At 39.2% G+C, this 18,624-nt stretch overlaps 1 protein-coding gene across 4 annotated transcripts in view; it reads right to left on the bottom strand.

Annotated features, from left to right (window-relative positions):
- Positions 1 to 18,624, bottom strand: part of ARHGAP29 (Rho GTPase activating protein 29) — a 100,792-nt gene that overhangs the window by 18,341 nt on the left and 63,827 nt on the right. For 3 of the 4 annotated variants that reach the window (XM_083743220.1, XM_083743219.1, XM_083743221.1), the window contains exons 3-8: positions 13,855 to 13,998; positions 4,616 to 4,712; positions 3,544 to 3,616; positions 935 to 1,001; positions 337 to 474; positions 8 to 72 (exon numbers count right to left, since the gene is read on the bottom strand). In XM_083743220.1, the coding sequence (XP_083599346.1) occupies positions 8 to 72; positions 337 to 474; positions 935 to 1,001; positions 3,544 to 3,616; positions 4,616 to 4,712; positions 13,855 to 13,998 (584 nt within the window). Of the gene's footprint in view, positions 1 to 7; positions 73 to 336; positions 475 to 934; positions 1,002 to 3,543; positions 3,617 to 4,615; positions 4,713 to 7,515; positions 7,761 to 13,854; positions 13,999 to 18,624 lie in introns of those variants that run through there. The other variant, XM_083743222.1, reaches the window with a different exon arrangement.

Below are 18,624 nucleotides of genomic sequence, written 5' to 3'. Positions count from 1 at the left end.
CACTCACCTGAGGGCCAACAATAGCTTTAGTTGTTTCTGCCATTTTTGCCAGGCTTTTAGCACATTCCATTTCTGTAGGGAAGGAAGACCGGTTTCACGTAGTGAATGAGAGCAGTAAGAGCAAGCATAAACTTCTCTGTAGTCTTAATTTAACAGTACACAGACACTATTTTGCTACAAATATTTCAGTCACAGGAAACAGGCAACAGTTCCATTCATTTCAGTGAACAGCTACTAATTTAGAAATCACATTACTGACAGTCTGTAGCACAATCCTGACAACAGATTTAATTCCATCATGACAAAGCTCATTAGGTGCCAGAAAGAACCACTCACCCAAGTTAAGCTTTTTCTCTACCCATGCAACTATATCCTTCGTGTATTTTGACCATGCCTTAGCATAGGACAGAGCTGATTCAATTCCATTATCGTTCCTTAGGAGAACACTATCAATCTCTTCAGCTCTAAGGTGCCCTGAAAATAAAATGTCAAATGCAAAAAAGTGAATTTTAGACATGACCACACAGCAACAGCACAGCTTGTATCAGCCAACTGTGGAGACTAAAGCAGCTCTGATCTTGAGATTCTCTTTAAATGCTAGTTGACACTAAATTGAACTGACAGGGCTTTTAGAACAAATTAAAGGGTCACAGAATTAAATCTTAACAAATCATATGGCCAACATAAAACTTTCTTCTGTAATGAACTAAACAGGAAAAAAATGTATAAATAGCTGAAGTTCATGCTACAACTTCCAATAACACAGAGGTTTTGTGATTTCAATGGGGCTAACTTCAGTTCTAAACACACTTCTGTTAAATACCAATAGTTTCCCCCATAGTAAAAAAAGAAAAGAAAGAAAATTTTAAAATTTGATTATTTCTACATGTCTAAAAACATAACAGAGACCAAAAACACTGTATGTAATGCTTACCTGTGCCTTGTACGTCATCCTTTTCGTGCAGTGATCCCCCGGAATCCACAGAAAGATTTTCAAAAGACTAGCATTCAATAAAATGCAGCCTGTTAGCATCAGCTAAGCAAACAGACGATTAAACACTCAACATATACTAACTATGTGGCGTTTTTCAATACTAACATAACAAGAGAATGGAGTAGAATGCACTCCTGCCCAGTAACTCTGTTCCCTTTTAAATCTACAATGGTTGAAAAAGGCAAGACAATTTAGGTACTGTAGTATAGAAAGCCTTTCAATGTGTCAAACATTTGCCTTTTAAAGCTTTGATGGAGCTGGTTACTTAACAAAATTAAGTTAACTATTCCCCCTGAAAAAAATGGCTAATTTATGAATGAACTTGATGCATAGTCAAAGCATGACCCCAAGTGTATTTTAAACTTTGCACAATATTTCTGAAAACGTATTTTCAATTCAATAGCACAGTACCCTGTCCATTCAAAGTGGATGGAAAGGAAGCATTGTTGCCATTGTCCTCCATCAGAAAGAAAAATGCCCAAATGTCCATTATGGTGTAAAAGCGAACAGAACCTCCCCCACATCCAAAAATAATAAATAAATAAAAATTGGAAAGGAAAATACAAAATTGGACAAAAAAGATTATAAAATGCCCATAGGTAACCTTACCAACATGCACTACAATTTAAAATTAGACTTTCTAGCTCATATGAATCTGGACAATGATAACAGGCAAAGTCTATTAGGCATAAGAAAAAGCTTTAAAAATGTTCAGAATATAAGGCGGGCACTGGGAATGGTGTTAACAGCGTCATTGTCACAAAAATTCAACACGTGTTGCACATGTACAAAAACATTTTACAAAGCATCCCAAGAGCAATAAATATAGGTACAAGTAAAAGTATTCTATTTTCCCAGGAAAAAATGTACTGCAATTTCTATGCTTGCACAACAGATGCCAATTTTGGCAAAATGGTATGTGGACTGGGTGCAACAAATGAAGCATGAACATGCCTCAGTGGAAACAAAATCCGGTTTACATACAATGTGCCAATTGCTTGCAAGTTAAGCATATTAGAAATGCTTAACTTCAATTACACACCCCTTTCAGTCAATCAAGGAAGCTCTCAATGTGACAGAAGGTAAAAAGATTAGCTTCTCCTCTACCAACACACTGGAAAACTGGCTGGCGACAGGTGATATTTTCAGAGAGCTGAAGGTGATATGATGGAAGCATCGCTGCACGCTGTATTTTTAGCACATTCTCTTTGGGGTGCTTCAAAACGAGCCAACATAAAATTGCAAAATTAGTTTGATGAAAGATTGCAGTAGGACAAAAGAAATGAATGAGAAGCAATGCCTCCAATATTACCTTCAACTCTTAAAAAAGTAGCCTATTAGGAACATGATAAAGAAAAAAGATGGCTGCCTCATAAGCACATAAGGGTAGCCATCAAGGGTAGACTTCAGTAATCTTTCGTAATATGGTGCCCTGTGCAAGGCCAAAAATTAGAACCCCCAAATGGATCTTCTCAATTTTGCACTCCCTCGGCTCAGCACCCTGTGTGGCAGAACTGCCTGCACCACCCTATTAACACTTGTTTAGTAAGATTTTCTGCCAATGACAGAGACCACATTGCTTTTCCATTCCTCTAACGTTCCTTGAGACTTCCAGTTTTGTTTTGTCCCCCCTCCCAAATCAGTTGGCTTGCTGCAACCAAGGTTTTCAAGCGATATCAATAGGACAATGCAATATATGAGCAACATTTTAAATTAAGCCTAGTAAATTAGTTAACTCTGGTAACTAGTGCAAGAGGTACAACACAGGTGTAATATGCTTTAGCTACCTGGCCACCCATCAGTTGGGTAGCCATATTTTGTACCAGTCAAAGCTTCAGAACTATTGTTAAAGGCAGCCCCACATTATAATAGTCTAGCCTGGATGTCACTAGTGTGCATGGATAACTGAAGTAAGATCCATTCTCTCCAGACAGGGCCTCAGCTGGTGAGCCAGGCAAAGCTGGTAAAAAGCACTCCTGGCCACTGCTAGCACCTGAGCATCCCCAGTTAGCATCATCCATGTTCACTACCAAACTGCCAGCTCTTCAGGGGTCCACAACCCCACTTAGGACTAGTTGCATATCTCTATCTGGAGGAATCTGTTTCCCCAACCACAATATCTTCATCTTACCTGGATTAAGCATTGACTTAATTTACCAAGTATCATTAAAGCAGCTGAAGCACAAGCAGGGCTTGAAAGTTACGTTTTCATCTAATACAATTTGACACAGTAATTAATTTGCAGCTTCCTACTTCGGGTCTGCTTGGCCCAAGTACCTTAACTACTGTACTTTTGTGTAAAGAAACTTCAAAGAGAAGCTACTATAAATTAGGCCTTATATATATATATTTACATCTAGGAACTACTTATTAGTTCTTAGAAAACATCAGTTTTAGATGTTCATTAGTGTATTTCTACAACAACAACAACAACAACAACACCATTTTAAACTGATCCTGCTGGATAGTAAAAAAAATAATGCTCTCTTCTATAATATTACTAAAGGCAAAATGTATTTTAACAACTTAAAAAAAAATATTCACCCTACCTGACTTTGTCGAGATACAGGAAGACCCAATGTTGAGCTATTATCCACATCTCCCATAAGGAAGTCTGAAACTCTGCCATGAGAACCAGAAGAAAATTCACTCATGCTTTGCCCTGCTATACAAGAACAAAATGTCTACCTAATACTCAGAACAGACAACCACATGGGAATGTTCAGTGTTTATTTAAGGCGTAAGGTAAGTAAAATATAGATACAAAACCTAGATGTGGAACTATTTTACTACAAATTATTTTGAACACTGGTAGTTCAATATTTGGTTCACTGAAATTAGAGTCAACCAAACTGAGAAGGCAAGAGTATATTTTCCAGCCATTGGGTAGACATGGAAAGCATTCAGCTGTCATGTTAAACTATGGCTCAGTGAGATATGAGCGAGCCTGGCTACCTCCCAGGCTCATATGCTTCCCCTCTCCTCATGCTGGGCAGCTGGGAGGAGTCTGGAAGCATCTGCTTTATGACACTGTCTAGCGCCATCAGAACCCAGAACTGTGATTAACATTAACTATGGTTGAATAAACCAGGTTCAGAGGTCACAGTTTGAAATTGGTCTGCTTGAAAGTAATCCAAGTAAACCTCTTGTACAAGAGGAGGGCAGGAGAAGCACGCAAGTGTGTGTGGGAGACTATGCTCTTCAATATCTTGCATTAGCATGTTTCTACAACAACAACAAATTCATTTTAAATCATTGTTCAGTAAGATGTCCAAACACAACCATAGTTTCTTAATTTCCCATTAAGGTACCTTCGCAATTACTGGAGCAAATAGGCAGAGCTACTGTGGGAAATGATTATGAAGAAGCAGTCACAAGAAAGGAATGGACCAGAACACAATGAAATTAAGTTTCTCAGCTAGAGTACTTTACAAATACCCATTCTTTCTCATATTGTAAGAGCAGCATCTACGTAGTCCAAAACAGTATTGGCAGGGGGACAAGTAAAGTATAGACTAACAAATAGACAAAAGTGTCACATTGCAGCAGAGTTCAAAGAAGGTGAAACTAAGGTGCTTCAGGAAACAAACAGAACAGTCATCGTAATTATTTTTTACTCACATGTTGCCAAATGTGAATGCCAGTGTGTCAATAGAAGAGAATATCTCACTTAGGACTTCTCGCTTGTTTTCTTCATTAACTTCCTTGAAGTTTACAGCTAAGGAAGAAAACAAAGAAGAGTAGATTAATCAGATTTTACTTTCACAGGCCATGAAACTGCTTCCAAGTCAAACCACAGGGCTATCTATATAACCTGTTGAAGTAATAATTATGGGGAACATAGAACATCTATAAATTTGACAGTAGCATCTAGGTACCTAAATATTCATTAAATGCAGTATACTGATATTATATATTCTATTTCAGTATCTCTGAAGCCTGCTTTCTACAATTTTAAACTACATTTACCTACATTACCATGAGACCCTCTTCAGGAATGCCATGTTAAAATGACTATGTGTGAAAACTGACAATGTAAAACAATGTTAAGTTTCTGCGCTTACAAAAGCTGCTTAAGGACCTGAGAATTCTCTACATCTCATGACAAGAAGGGAAGTATAACAAGTTCCTTTAGCAAAAGACTTAGATGTGGTAACTGTTTTTCAGAGATAGGAAAACAAAATATAATCTCCGTAAAGGAATAATAGCCCATAATAGATCAGACTAGTTAGGGCTACACCAGACAAGATTATGGAAATCTTTTTCTTTGCAGGAATTACAGAGTAGGATGGGAAGAATGGCTCATTTGGTTTGGTACTGCATCAGAGAGGGAGCAGGATCAATCCTTTCTCCTTGTGCTATTTACCAAATAGAAATCATACAACCTCTCTCCTAGGCATAAATTTCTATTCATCCTATTCCTTCTATTCCTTCTTTCCTATGCACTTAATCAATTATTGCAGATTTTTAATGCATTAAATGCATTTAAACTGTATCATTTCCCCTAAACTATGCATTTTGTCTACATTATTTCCCTAAAATATGTAGTTTTGCATGTTTTCAAATTGCATACCCCTAAAATACACATTTTTTGTACACATTTCCCCAAAAATATGCTTTTGTGCATATGTTTTGAAGCAAAACTGCATGGGAAAATTCGGAGAAGTGCATAATCTGACTGATAACCACATTCTGATCTACAAAAAAAAGTCTGGGACTGGCAATTAGGGTGGCTCATTAAAAATGTGGACCAAATTCATTTTTTTCCATCTGTAATCTCTCTTTCTCAAGCTGCTATTTGCTCTATTGTGGAAAATGTAGAGGCACAGTCAGTGTCACTCAAAGCAGGGTAAACAGCAGCTTTGGTGTGTTCAGTTTACATCCCAATCATTTGCTATTGACCAAAATTTTAAGGATACTAGAGATGCAGTCCCAGTCCCATCACCTCATCTAGTTTAGCCCTGAGATTCATTACTACTAAAATGTTGATACCTAGGAAGATGGGCACATATGGCACTCCTCAAAACAGTTTCAATTTTTCACAGATAGCTGCTTGAAAACAGTTTGTTTGCAAAACAGTGGGGGCTGGGGGTGGGCAGCATACACTTAGAATTAAGGAACAGGGTTGCTCTAAGCACATGCTCTGCTCAGGAATTTTATTTCAATACCATAACAAAGTTCACAATCCTTTTACACAAGAGTTCGCTCCTGATTCTCCCCCAGCAATATTTCTTCATTTCAGAAGCCTAATTTAGGAGGGAGAATGTTATTTTTATGCTAGTGCTAAATGTTAATTGGAATCCTTACTGATCTATCTCAAACCATTGAGTGATCTACCAGCCGATCTCCCACTTCTGCTTTGCAGAACCTCTTACCGATCACAGTAAAATGAACCAATTGGAATCAAATCCTAATCTTCAGTTCAATTTTAAAAATGAAGTATAGAAGAAAAATCATTGGAAGTATAATTAGAAGTTAGAAATAGTAAACTTGTTAGAAAGAAATTTATTTGGAACAAGATCATGTAGCTTACATCATGAATTGTGCAAAAAACCTAAAGTTTCCTGCCAGGTGTGTAAACACAAAAAGATAACAAATATACTAAGCCGGATATTCCATTAGACTTCCTCTGTGAAAGGAAGAGTTTTTCCAGTAAATTGATACAAATGAACTCTCTAGTAATTATGCAATACTATGATAAGCTAATGAGCTACTTAGACTACATGGATTTTAACAGTTAGACAGACAGATATTTTAGGTGTGGTGTGGTGGAAGAGGTTTCATCATACATTCTAAGTCCTGAAAACAATGCCTCGGCATTCATTGAATATGCGCCAAAATCACTTCCGCTAAACTTTAGAATGTATGTTTGAATTCATCATAAGCATTTTAACAAATGAGTCTTGAACTAAGCAATCTTCTATTGCACTGATCATTATTTTCAGTAAGAAAAATGTAAAACTTTCAACATGCCAGGTATCATCAACTACTTTCAGTTTTGTTAAAATCACATGCTTCCCTTGTATAATATTCAAGCAATAAGCCTTCTCCTTGAGAAAAACATATATATAACTGCACATTACAATACTCCTAACACAAATATAAATCAAGATTTAAATTTACATTAGGCAATTGGAGAAAAATTCTGTCAGGAAATCAATTTCCAAACTTCAGACAAATGGTTAACTATGAAAATTAGAAGGCCAGGAAATAAAGCAAGAAAATGCAAAGTATAATATACAATGCAAGTTGTTTAACTATTTTTCTCTAAATATATGTTGCCAGAAGAAATGCACACACTTTCCTGTTCTGGAAGCAATTCTTCATTGCTCCATTTACGACACAAAACATTTTTGGAAGTCAGAAGCAGTAAATTCAGTAACTTAGTTTCATTATGTTTATTTAGGATTGCAGCCCTATGTTCATAATCTGAAATTCCAAACAAGATAAAGATTGTACATTTATGTTTTCTACAAACAGGCAAGCAGACAAATGTAAGATATAAAGTGCAAGATTCCTACCTTCTTCCTGAAACACTTCCCTCCAAAGATTCCTATAGCCTTCCTTTCGGCCATTACTGGCACACTGATATTACTTAACATCAGCTTTGAACAGAGTCTTTCCCCAGGACATCCTGGCTGCACACAATAGCACGGACAACAATGAGTAGTAGTACTGTTTCTATGTCTGGAAATGGCAACTATCTTTGCCTCTACATTTTCAAGTGAGCACACAACTTTACAGAAATGGGAAGGATTAATGTAAACATATGGCACCAACCACCATTTAAAGAAAACAAAACCACTATTCAAAGACTTATATAACAACTTGGCATATCAATCTAAAGGGACACTTGTCAACTACGTAATAAATTTTCTAACTGTATATTTTTCTAAATATTCACTGATTTAAATGTATGCGCTATAGAATACAGTACTACCAGGTTGCCCTTTTTCCAGGGCAAAGACACCAGAAACTTGAGATTACTGCACTTTGCAATTGTTATTTAACAAGTGTTTGTTAGTAAAGCAAATTCACATTTCTTTAGCTGACATGTTTGAAGTTTCTTAAAAGCTTCAAAATTTTGGAATCCAAGATGTTAAAAGTCTTTACATTTCCCCTAATTACATATGATTGGGGGTTGTTGTTTTTTAAAAAGTAACAGGATGTTCGAAGAAAAAACAGATACAAGTGGAGAGTAATGAAAGGGTGTGGCAGGGCAGTGGAATTGCTAATTTTGGAACAAACCACAAGCTTCATATCATGTCTCCAAGGCCTCGTACAAGACTTTTCACCTAAGTTTTGCCTTGTGATTTTAAGCTTTGGATCTCATGCCAGTCTCCTGAAAAATTTATCTCCTCATGGTATTGCAAAATAAATGCTCTCGGGAATTGCAATTTAGTTAACAATCACTATCGTAACTCTCCCAGGCCTCTCTGTTTTAACACAGTAACCACAACACTCACTTAGGTAACCAAATGAAAGTACAAACACACTTACAGGAGATGTATCAGTTTTTTATAGTTACATTATGCTTATTATTTTACGAGAACAATTTATAAATGCAAATGGCATTTCAAAAGTGTTAATGCTGGGCCCCAACAAAAGATAAATTTTATATGGATAATTTAAGTAGTAACAATAGGAGTTTTATCACACGTAGCTAACACAAAAGAAGTCTACCTTGCATGCTTGAAGACAGGCCCTGACTTCAATGTGACTAATTTTAAAACTCCTTTAGGAATATAGATCCAGAATGTAGACTGTATCCTTCAACAAATCTGCTACAAATGAACAGAACTGGTTGATTATGTGTAACTTTGTGTTTTTATACTGTATTGTAAACAGCTCTATGATCCTCAGATGAAGGGTGGTATAAAACTTTAATAAATAACAACTGTTATGACTCTTCATCTGGTCAGCTAAACAACAAAGGATGCTGCCTTTTGCTGAATCAGACCATTGGTCAACCTAACTAGGGTTGCCATTTTTTGAAGAGCAAAAAAGAGGAGACATTTGCTGACTTCTACTTTTAACTATGGATCTCTAAGACAACTCTCATTTTAAATACCCCTACTATATGTAGGCTATAGAAGCTGTGATATACTGCTAGTAGCAATGTTTTTAACTCTAAATAGCCCACCGGACTAGAGAAGCAGGCACCACAACTACATATACCCATGTGACCATAACACTGGCCTACAACCGCCGCTCTTCATCGCCCCGGGGAAGAGGACACAGGCACGCTGCAGAGTGCCCCCATTCCATTCATGAAAAACGGCAGAGTGGGAGCATGAAATGTGGGGCTTTTAAAATTGTTTTTATTTTTATTTTTTAAAATCAGGTTACTATAAACAAAAATACCCCCCCCCAAAAAAAAACAACCTGGACATTTTGCCAAATTTTAAAAATCTGCCCAAACAGAAATTTTAATCCTGAAAAAGAGGATGTGTCCTGGAAAACTAACTCAGTACTGTCCACACTGACTGGCAACAGCTCTCTGTAGTTTCAAACAAGGGATGTCTCCAGACTTACCTGGAGATATCAGGGATTGAACATGGACCTTTCTACATGCAAATCAGGTGCTGTACCAGCTGACCCTTCTATTGTTCTGTTCCTAAATAGAGTAACATCTGAACTTTCTAGAGCTAGGCAAAAGTTTTGGCAGAAAGTCCACCCCCAACCCTCATAATAAAGGCTTAAAGATATGTAACTCCTGCCATCTTACTCTGTTGCTCAGCACCTACACAACGAAACACAAGCTTGAGAGCTGGTCAAATGACATCTGCAGCAGGAAAGGAGGGCATGTTACGTCACTGTACAGATGAACTGTTATTTTTAAATTCTCTGTGCAGGACTACATATGGCACAATAGTAGCCTTGGCATTGATGTAGACTGTACTGAAGATGGTGCAGAAGACAGCAATGAGGTAGTCACGGTTTGAGGTCAAAAGGGATTGCACCTTGCAGCAACAAGGCTATAACGGTGGTAGGAGCTGCTTTCTTGGCTGTGGTGGATAGTATGGCGTGAGGTGGTTTCAAAACCATTATTGTCACTGGGTAGTGCCAGCAAGGCTCTCTCTACCCTGAAAAAGGAGATCTGCTTCAGTGGTAGCATCATGACAAGCATTTCCATCCCTGATGAAAATAAGATTCACAGTGCTAGGGCTAATGAATTAAGACTATTTTTTAAGCAGAGATGAGGAAACTTTTGAGGGGCCCAAAGATAAGATGTGAAAGCCTGACAGACACACTCAAAAATCTGGAGGAACAGTAAAAAAAAGTTATTAAATAATTTATCTTTTGGAATGTGTGAAATGCTTTAAGACACTTTTTACTCACCCCAAAAATACTATTTTTATGTAAAACAGTACAAAGCATTAGAGAACAATTATTTCTTTGTGTTGGGGACGCAGGTGGCGCTGTGGGTTAAAGCCTCAGCGCCTAGGACTTGCCGATCGAAAGGTCGGCGGTTCGAATCCCTGTGGCGGGGTGCGCTCCCGCTGCTCGGTCCCAGCGCCTGCCAACCTAGCAGTTCGAAAGCACCTCCGGGTGCAAGTAGATAAATAGGGACCGCTTACCAGCGGGAAGGTAAACGGCGTTTCCGTGTGCAGCTCTGGCTCGCCAGAGCAGCGATGTCACGCTGGCCACGTGACCCGGAAGTGTCTTCGGACAGCGCTGGCCCCTGGCCTCTTAAGTGAGACGGGCGCACAACCCCAGAGTCTGTCAAGACTGGCCCGTACGGGCAGGGGTACCTTTACCTTTACCTTTATTTCTTTGTGTTATAGACATATGCTTTGAGTCTCAAATATTCAAATGCAAGATGCATTTCTGAACCTAGAACACATGGTGCCCTCAAAGACATGGTTGGATTGCAACTTTTATCACCTACAATCATTGGTTCTGTTGTATGGAGCTGATGAAAATTGCAATCTAACAATATCCGAAGGGCACCATATTGGCTGCCTATGATTTATGGGGTGATACTATGTTCACGAGAGGAGCATGCAGGACCTTTTTTGCTTTTGAATTGCTGCTTGCTTTGTTATGGTGACCTTTAACATCTCCTGTCCCTTTGGCTGGCCCCTCTCTTGTGATCAATCTTTCCACCTCTCTCCCAATATCTGTGACATGGACAGCCTGCTACAAAATATCACAATCCTATATGCATGTCTACTCAAAAGGAAATCCCACTGGGTTCAATGTTGGCAACTCAGGCATTTACAATATCGAGGTTGCAATCCTTTGTGTACTTACCTCTTATTTCTGAGTAAATTATTTGGCTGAGTGATTTAGATGGTGCAGCAATAAAACTGCTATGCCAGAAAGTATGATTTTATGTTAAGTTATAAATTTTATGTTTTAAAGCAGTAAAATAAGTTTTTGCTTGTAAAAAAAATAAGTCACTATTGCATATATTGAGGGACGCAGGTGGCACTGTGGGTTCAAGCACAGAGCCTAGGACTTGCCAATCAGAAGTTCGGCAGTTCGAATCCTGTTGCTCGGTCCCTGCTCCTGCCAACCTAGCAGTTCAAAAGCACGTCAAAGTGCAAGTAGATAAATAGGTACCACTCTGGCGGGAAGGTAAATGGTGTTTCCATGCGCTGCTCTGGTTCACCAGCAGTGGCTTAATCATGCTGGCCACATGACCCGGAAGCTGTACGCCGGCTCCCTCTGTCAGTAAAGCGAGATGAGCGCCACAACCCCAGAGTCGCCCACAACTGGACCTAATGGTCAGGGGTCCCTTTACCTTTACCTATTGCATATATTTAAATTTCCCCCTGTTTCCATCCCCCCCCCCCAAATAGTACTTTCATGACTTCAAAATGTATGGAAGTTCTACTTATGTTAAGTCAGTGGCAGATGGTGTCATCTCTTCTCTCCACCTTCTTCCTCTCCACCTGATACAGCTGGAGGAAGGGAAGATTGCTCTTGCCAGTGGTCTTCAACTGAACTTGAAGAAAGCTTCCCCCATCCTCATTCTATCACTCCATTTCAGCTTCCATTTCTATTTTTCTCCTCCTCTTGGGCTTCCTCCAATGACATGATTTTGGCACAGTGCTGTATGTGGGTCCAAGGACCACAGACTGACCACTGCTGATCTACACGAATCCTGTGTTGTTTCGTAGTTCTGATGGCATGATGGAGACCCAATACTGATGGAGCTCCCTGGATATTCTGAGGGGGCATGCTATTTTGGCTGCAATGATAGTAAGCCTCTAGACCAGGAGCTAAGAGCCCATGGGGAAGATGGAGCCCATGAAGGCTCCCCATATGGCCCATAGTATTCCCTTGCTCCCAAGCAATTTGGCTTGAAAAAAGCCAACAGAACCCAACAACAGAACCCTTCCCAGCTGCAATCTTCATTTTTAAAAAATCCCCCACTGACAAGTGGATTTGAATAATGTGTTTAAAAAGTGAAGTCTAATTGCTATGGGAGGGGAAGCAACATACTGCATGCATGTGCATGGATGTGCATTGCAGGGGATTGGACAGGATGACCCTTGGGGTCCTTTTCAACTGTGATTCTATGTGCTCCATGCACATATGACGACATATGTACTCTGTCAAGTCTGCCCTGTCTACATAGGTTCTACCATTTTTGTTTTGACCGTACCCACTGTTGGCATGTGCCTCTAGCTTGAAGGTTAGCCATTAGATATGTGGCTTTGAAACTGTAAGGTTCCCTACCCTTAGTCTAGGGTTGGGTTGGGTCCCCAGCTGTTTTTGGACAACAATTCCTATCTTCCCTGACCAGTGGCCCTGCTAACTAGGCTTGATCAGAGTTGTAGTCCAACAACAGCTGGAGATTGAAGTTTGGGAAACCCTGGTCTAGACCCAAGAAAAGGAAAGAGCTGTCTCAATTTCTCCAGGATCAGCTAAAGGGGAAAACCAAGTCTGAGTATCTTGCAGAGGCTAGGTTGAACATGCTTATTAAATGACACTCTCGAGAACTGGCTGATGATCAGTAAAGCTCCTGAGAACTGCTATTTGTTAATAATAGTAGTCTCACAGTTTCACAACAGTTTCACAACATAGTTGTTGTTACACTTGTGGTTTCTCTTTCCCGTCTTGAACCCAAAGTTATGCAACAACTGTTCCTCCAAATAAGCTGATAAACCCTGTACATCTAGCTTCAATCCTACACAACAATATACATACAAGTTACCAGCATATCACATATTTCAAATACAGGTGGCGACCATTCCGCACAGGCATTCTGTTCCCAGCTACTGTGTGCTTCATCGGAGTGTTCCCCAGCCCATTACACCTTGCCCTGCCCCCATTCTGCCCTCTTCTGAGTACAAAATAACCCACGTGTTAGCAATCACGCGCCAACTGGACGCGTCTTCAATGGTCGCTACCTGTACAGACATAAATCTCACTGCCTTAAATGAAAACATGCAACACAAATAGACTGGTACTTTTAATTTATAGCAGTAAATGACCTTTTTCTCACTGAGCAATTTGAGTGTATTGGTCTGAGTAAAGACTTGGATAAGCTGAAATATTAAACAAAGATCCCTCCAGAATCACTATGAACAAGCTAAGTCCCGCAGTTCTGTTGTAGTACAGAGCTGTTTAAAACAGTGTTAATTTAACTTTGTAAGCCTACAAAGTTTGCAGTCTAGCATGCACCTGCTGTGTGCTAGCAAGAGAGGAATAGCTCTGTTCCTCATTTAGCAGTCCCCCACATGTCTGAGGGATTGGTTTGGGATTTCCCTCCTCTGGCAAATTATATGGTTGAGTGTCTCTGGAAGTAAATACAGGAGCTAACAGTGCTAACAGCAACATCTGTATTACATCACAAGGCAACTTTACTTACTATATCAAGTTGCAAAATTTCTCCTTTTCCTTACCTTTCACTTTTGCGATGACTGTTCCTGCAGCACTTAGAATATCAACTGAATTAAGACATTGGTGCTTGCTAATGATTGCCTTTAGCACACGCAGGAGTTCGCCCAAACGTTCATGAACAACATGATGCAGACAATCTTGTTTTTCTGAAAAGGAAAGAAAAAAATATTTAACTATAAAAATCTACATGAAGCACTGTAAATATGTTTTACCTCTGATATCATGAAAGTTTAGTCATGTGGACCAGATCTATTTTGCCTTCATAAACTAGTTCCTGCTTGAAATGTGTAAGAACAAGTGTTGCATTTCAAACAGAGCGTAAAGAATCATTTGGGGTACAATTCTACAGTTCTTTGGAAAGGCAGCGCAGGAGTAATTGGAGATATCAGATGTATTATTTAATAAACATTTCTATCATTTTTAAGAATCCCAAAACAGCATTCAACAGTAAAAGAATGCAACAAAGAAAAAAAACATATCCATAAAAAAATAGAAGACCATCATTACAGTACTATAGTCATTAAAAACTGGCATCAATGGTGAGCGAAAGCATTGGGCGAAGAGGAAAAATAAGCAATGGACATAGATCATTGTTTCTGCCTGCCATACTGCAGAGAGAAGTTCATTCCACAGCACAGGTGCAACCACAGATAAAGGCCCATATCCATGTTGCCTCAAAACGGAACTCTGCAGGTTGCAACACAACCAACAGGGTCTCCTTCAGCCACAGTAGTGATATAATGAGTCTATAGGGTGGCGGAAGCGGGGAGAGATGCTCTTTCAGGTAATCTTATATTGAGCTATTTGGGGCCTTACATGTTCATAAAATAACCTTTAACCCAGCTTGCTAACAAACCAGCAAGCAGTGCAGCTCTTTCAGCACATGTGTTATACATGCTGGGAAAGGCCCCTCACTCAGCAACCAAGCCACTTCATTCTGGGTCAGCTGCAACTTCCAAACCAGCCTTAAGGGTAGCCACACAAACTGGCGCAGTCTTGAGGTTACTAATGTATTAGTTCTAGTTGGCTAAGCTAATCCTATCCAGAAACAGGCATCACTGGTGTACTAGTTGAAGCTTGTGATGAGCAGTCCTCACCACTGAGGACACTTGGGCCTCCAGTGAAAGCAATGGAACCAGAAGCATGTACTTGTGGGTCTGGCACTATTCCAGCATAAAACTTTGCATCAATCAGGCTTGAGGTCATTTAAAGAGGTAGCAGTATTTTATTAATTGCTTAAGCTGTTAGCCAGAACAATGGATCAACTCCTCACTACACAAAGACACTGAAAAACTAAAATCAAAGGTGTAACACACTCTCTCTCTCTCTCTCTCTATATATATATATATATTTATATATTCAAGGGGATATATTCAATAATAGGGTTCTTGTACAGCAGATATGTAGAAGTAGGGATTTTGGAAGGCACAGATAGTCATGTTGCCCTACTAAAGGGGACTTAAAAAGCAGTACCAGCAAAGTGTTATTGTTAAAAAGAACTTGAATGCTTTACTGAATTATGTTTAATTGTTTTATATGGATTTCCTAACTTTAAATTGTTTTCAGAAGTTTCTGTACATCACACAGCGAACAAGAGTTACTCGGTGTCTGCTAAATGGAAAAAATCAATAATGGTGAAAACTGCCTATCCAGATACAAGCTTTTGTAAACAGATACTGGCAAGGTCCACCAGGCTAAGGCCCAAAAATGAGCTTCTTGAGCTCATTTTGCTCACCTCAAAGGGAAATGCAAGTATCAGAAGCTCAATAATTCTCTGCAGTTCTGATTAAAACCAGAGCAAGAACCCTGGCTATGCCCTGCTTTGAACAACTACTTCAACCCAACCCCTGCAAGTACCCTTTTGCCCTAAAGAGTATCCTGCTAATGTTTGGAGGAAGGGAGAATTCCCAGTCAAGCAGACTTCCTCAAACCAGCCCCCTATAGAAATTGCAAGTTGGGAGGATGCCGTTACACTCAGGTCCTGGTTTTGAGCTTCCCATGGGCATCTGGTTGTCCACTATGAGAAGAGGATATTGGACTAAATGGGCCATTGGTTTGATACTGCAGAATCTTATTATGTTCTTCAAACACCTATTGCAATGCCTTTCGGGCTGCTTTCAAAGGATGCCACAGGTCAAACTGAGGGGGCAGGCAAAAATTGACATACTGAATTTAGGTAAGATAGTGTTTCTCTATTGTTTGGCCTATTGAGTTGTTTGGAAGGGATGCCCTTGGCAAACCTGTTTTGGGGGTACCCCATATCCAACAGGAGAACCTCTTTCCCCAAGGTCACCTCCATGGAGGGTAGACATTTGACCCAACTCCCAGTTTTCCTAAAGTTCAGCCACTCATAATTCCATAGTTGCTTTGCCTCCATTTCTCATTGAAAAGAGGCCTAGAACTAGTATCAAAGCATAAATCTCTGGATAATAAGCAACTATTGCAATAGTATATTGCAAAATAGTTGCAATAAGCAACTATTTTACTTTTAAAAGACAACTGTTTAGGGAAGTTTTTAATGTTTGATGCTGTATTGTTTTTAATATTCAGTGGCTGGGAAAACCCAGCCAGATGGGTGGGGTATTATTATTAATAATAATAAAATATTTTTATTATTTTTATTACTATTATTATTTGTTTGCTCTGCTTTCACCTGCCATTTCACTCATCAATAATTGTGATATCGTCCCACTGTCTTTGGTCAGTGGTAGGGCTTCTCCTAGGCCATGGGTCTCTGCAGGTGCAACCATACCGACTCCTGCCATGTCTTGACATGGGATAAGAAATATAATTATGCATATTGAGGAACTTACTGTTTTAGAATCAGACTGTTTTACTGTTATTGGCTTATAATACTATGCATTGAAGAACAGTGTAAATAATAATTTATATGTAATAACTAGTATGGAAAAAACTAGACCTGCACTACAACCAACAACTTTAACCTGTTCAGCCAGACAAAATTAAACACAGCACGATAAAATATCTTCCTGAATGAAACAAATTATGGGCATAGCTAAAACAAATGGGAATTTGAGGAAATATCTGCAATACAGAAATTCTAGTTTTGAAACTTTACCTGCATTCCAATTTGCTTTGGCACCATAACCCTTTCTTTTATTCACAAGTCTAGATTTAGCAAGGCAAAACGATGGCCTTCCTGAATGAAACTTCAACAGAAAAATCACAAGCAAAAAAGACAAAACTACTTTATTAGAGTAAGCCAGGGAGGAACAGGATGGTGAAAATTCCACCTCTGAATAAATTTCCACATATTCAGGTCCTAGAACAACAATTCAGCCTTCCAATGTTTGAAGCTGAAACATTACGATACTGTATAAAACATTTCCCATAAATAATTCCTTTATGGAAATATTATCATGTAGAAAACAATAAATGCTTTACCACACAAGTAGTGTACTAGAAAGGCTTTGACCTTTTCAGTTAAAATATCATGAAATTTTAGTAAGGTTTTACACATCAGATAGCAAGAATCAAATGTCAGTTGATAATCTTAAAAAACTTGTTGAGATGCTGCAATTATTTTCCAGTTTCAGACACAGAAGCCCCAAGTTGTTGTTAAACACACAATTTACCTGCTTTCCAATTGGAATACCTTTGTCTAACAAATATTAACTTACAATAATGGCCTCACAGTTAATAGATTCCGCCCATCCAAACACAAAATAAAGTTCCATAATCAAGCTTGTCAGCTTCAACACAACTTCCTGCCAAGTCAGTTTCAATTACATTACATGCAGTTGAGAAAAGCACTGTTGTATAAGCCAGGTCTTCTTTTGCTAGACACTGTTTATGAGACTCAAACAATCTATCACCCATGGATGATGTCAAAAGGGTGTGAGTCCAAGACCCCCTGTAAATTAGTTCTTTAAAAATATTTTTACCAAATTAATAATGAATAATAAAAATGATTCAAATATAATGTAGAATCGTTGCTGGAAAAGCCTCTGAGAAGGTAGACTTGAGAACTGCAGTTCTCACCATACCCACTTTTACACTTTTGCCTCACCTAATTTTGCACTTCAGCACACACACACACACACACACACACACACCCCCCAGGGTTGACCATGGGTCAATGTGTCCCCTGACCTGAAAACAAATGGCCACTGCTTTTGCATCTCTGACTTTTCTCATTTCTAGTGCCTACATAAGAGCTCTACTCTCAATATGATCTTACCAGGCTTGGGTGCAATAACACTTCAGAAATCATGTTCTCATTAATGTAACCTAAAAATAAATAGGGTTTTTGATCCCCAGCCCAAAACTATTGGTTCACATTGAATTGATTTTTAACTGTAAACCCAAAATCTCTCTCCCTGTCATATTGTGGGAATAGCAAGTATGCATAAACAAGATTATAGAGTTATCGCCTCTAAACCAGTGGTGGATGTGTGGATGAAATTGAACTCAAAGCCACTTACTTCACAGCCATGTCTGTCACTTTCAGATCTACCATACTTTTCTGTGTATAAGATGAGGGTTTTTTAATGATAATATACCTTTTAAAATTGGGACTCGTCTTATACATGGATAGTGCAGAGTGGGGACAGGGGATTGGTTTGTGCCACGAGCAGGAGATTGTCAGCGATGATAGGGTGGCTGATTGGTGGCTGCGGCAAGTGTTGCTGTCGATTGGTTGCTGTAGCTGCAATTGGGCAGGCAACTGGCGGCTTCTGCACCGTGTTCATTTAGCAGTGTTGGTCAGGCAGGGGTGAGCAATGTCCCCCCAGAGGGACGGAGATAGGGGG

The sequence above is a fragment of the Podarcis gaigeae genome, assembly GCF_964106915.1.
Source record: "Podarcis gaigeae genome assembly, chromosome: 6".
In the NCBI taxonomy this organism is placed as follows: Eukaryota; Metazoa; Chordata; class Lepidosauria; order Squamata; family Lacertidae; genus Podarcis; species Podarcis gaigeae.
Note: the sequence above shows the minus strand (reverse complement) of the source record. Positions and strands in the feature narration are given on the sequence as shown.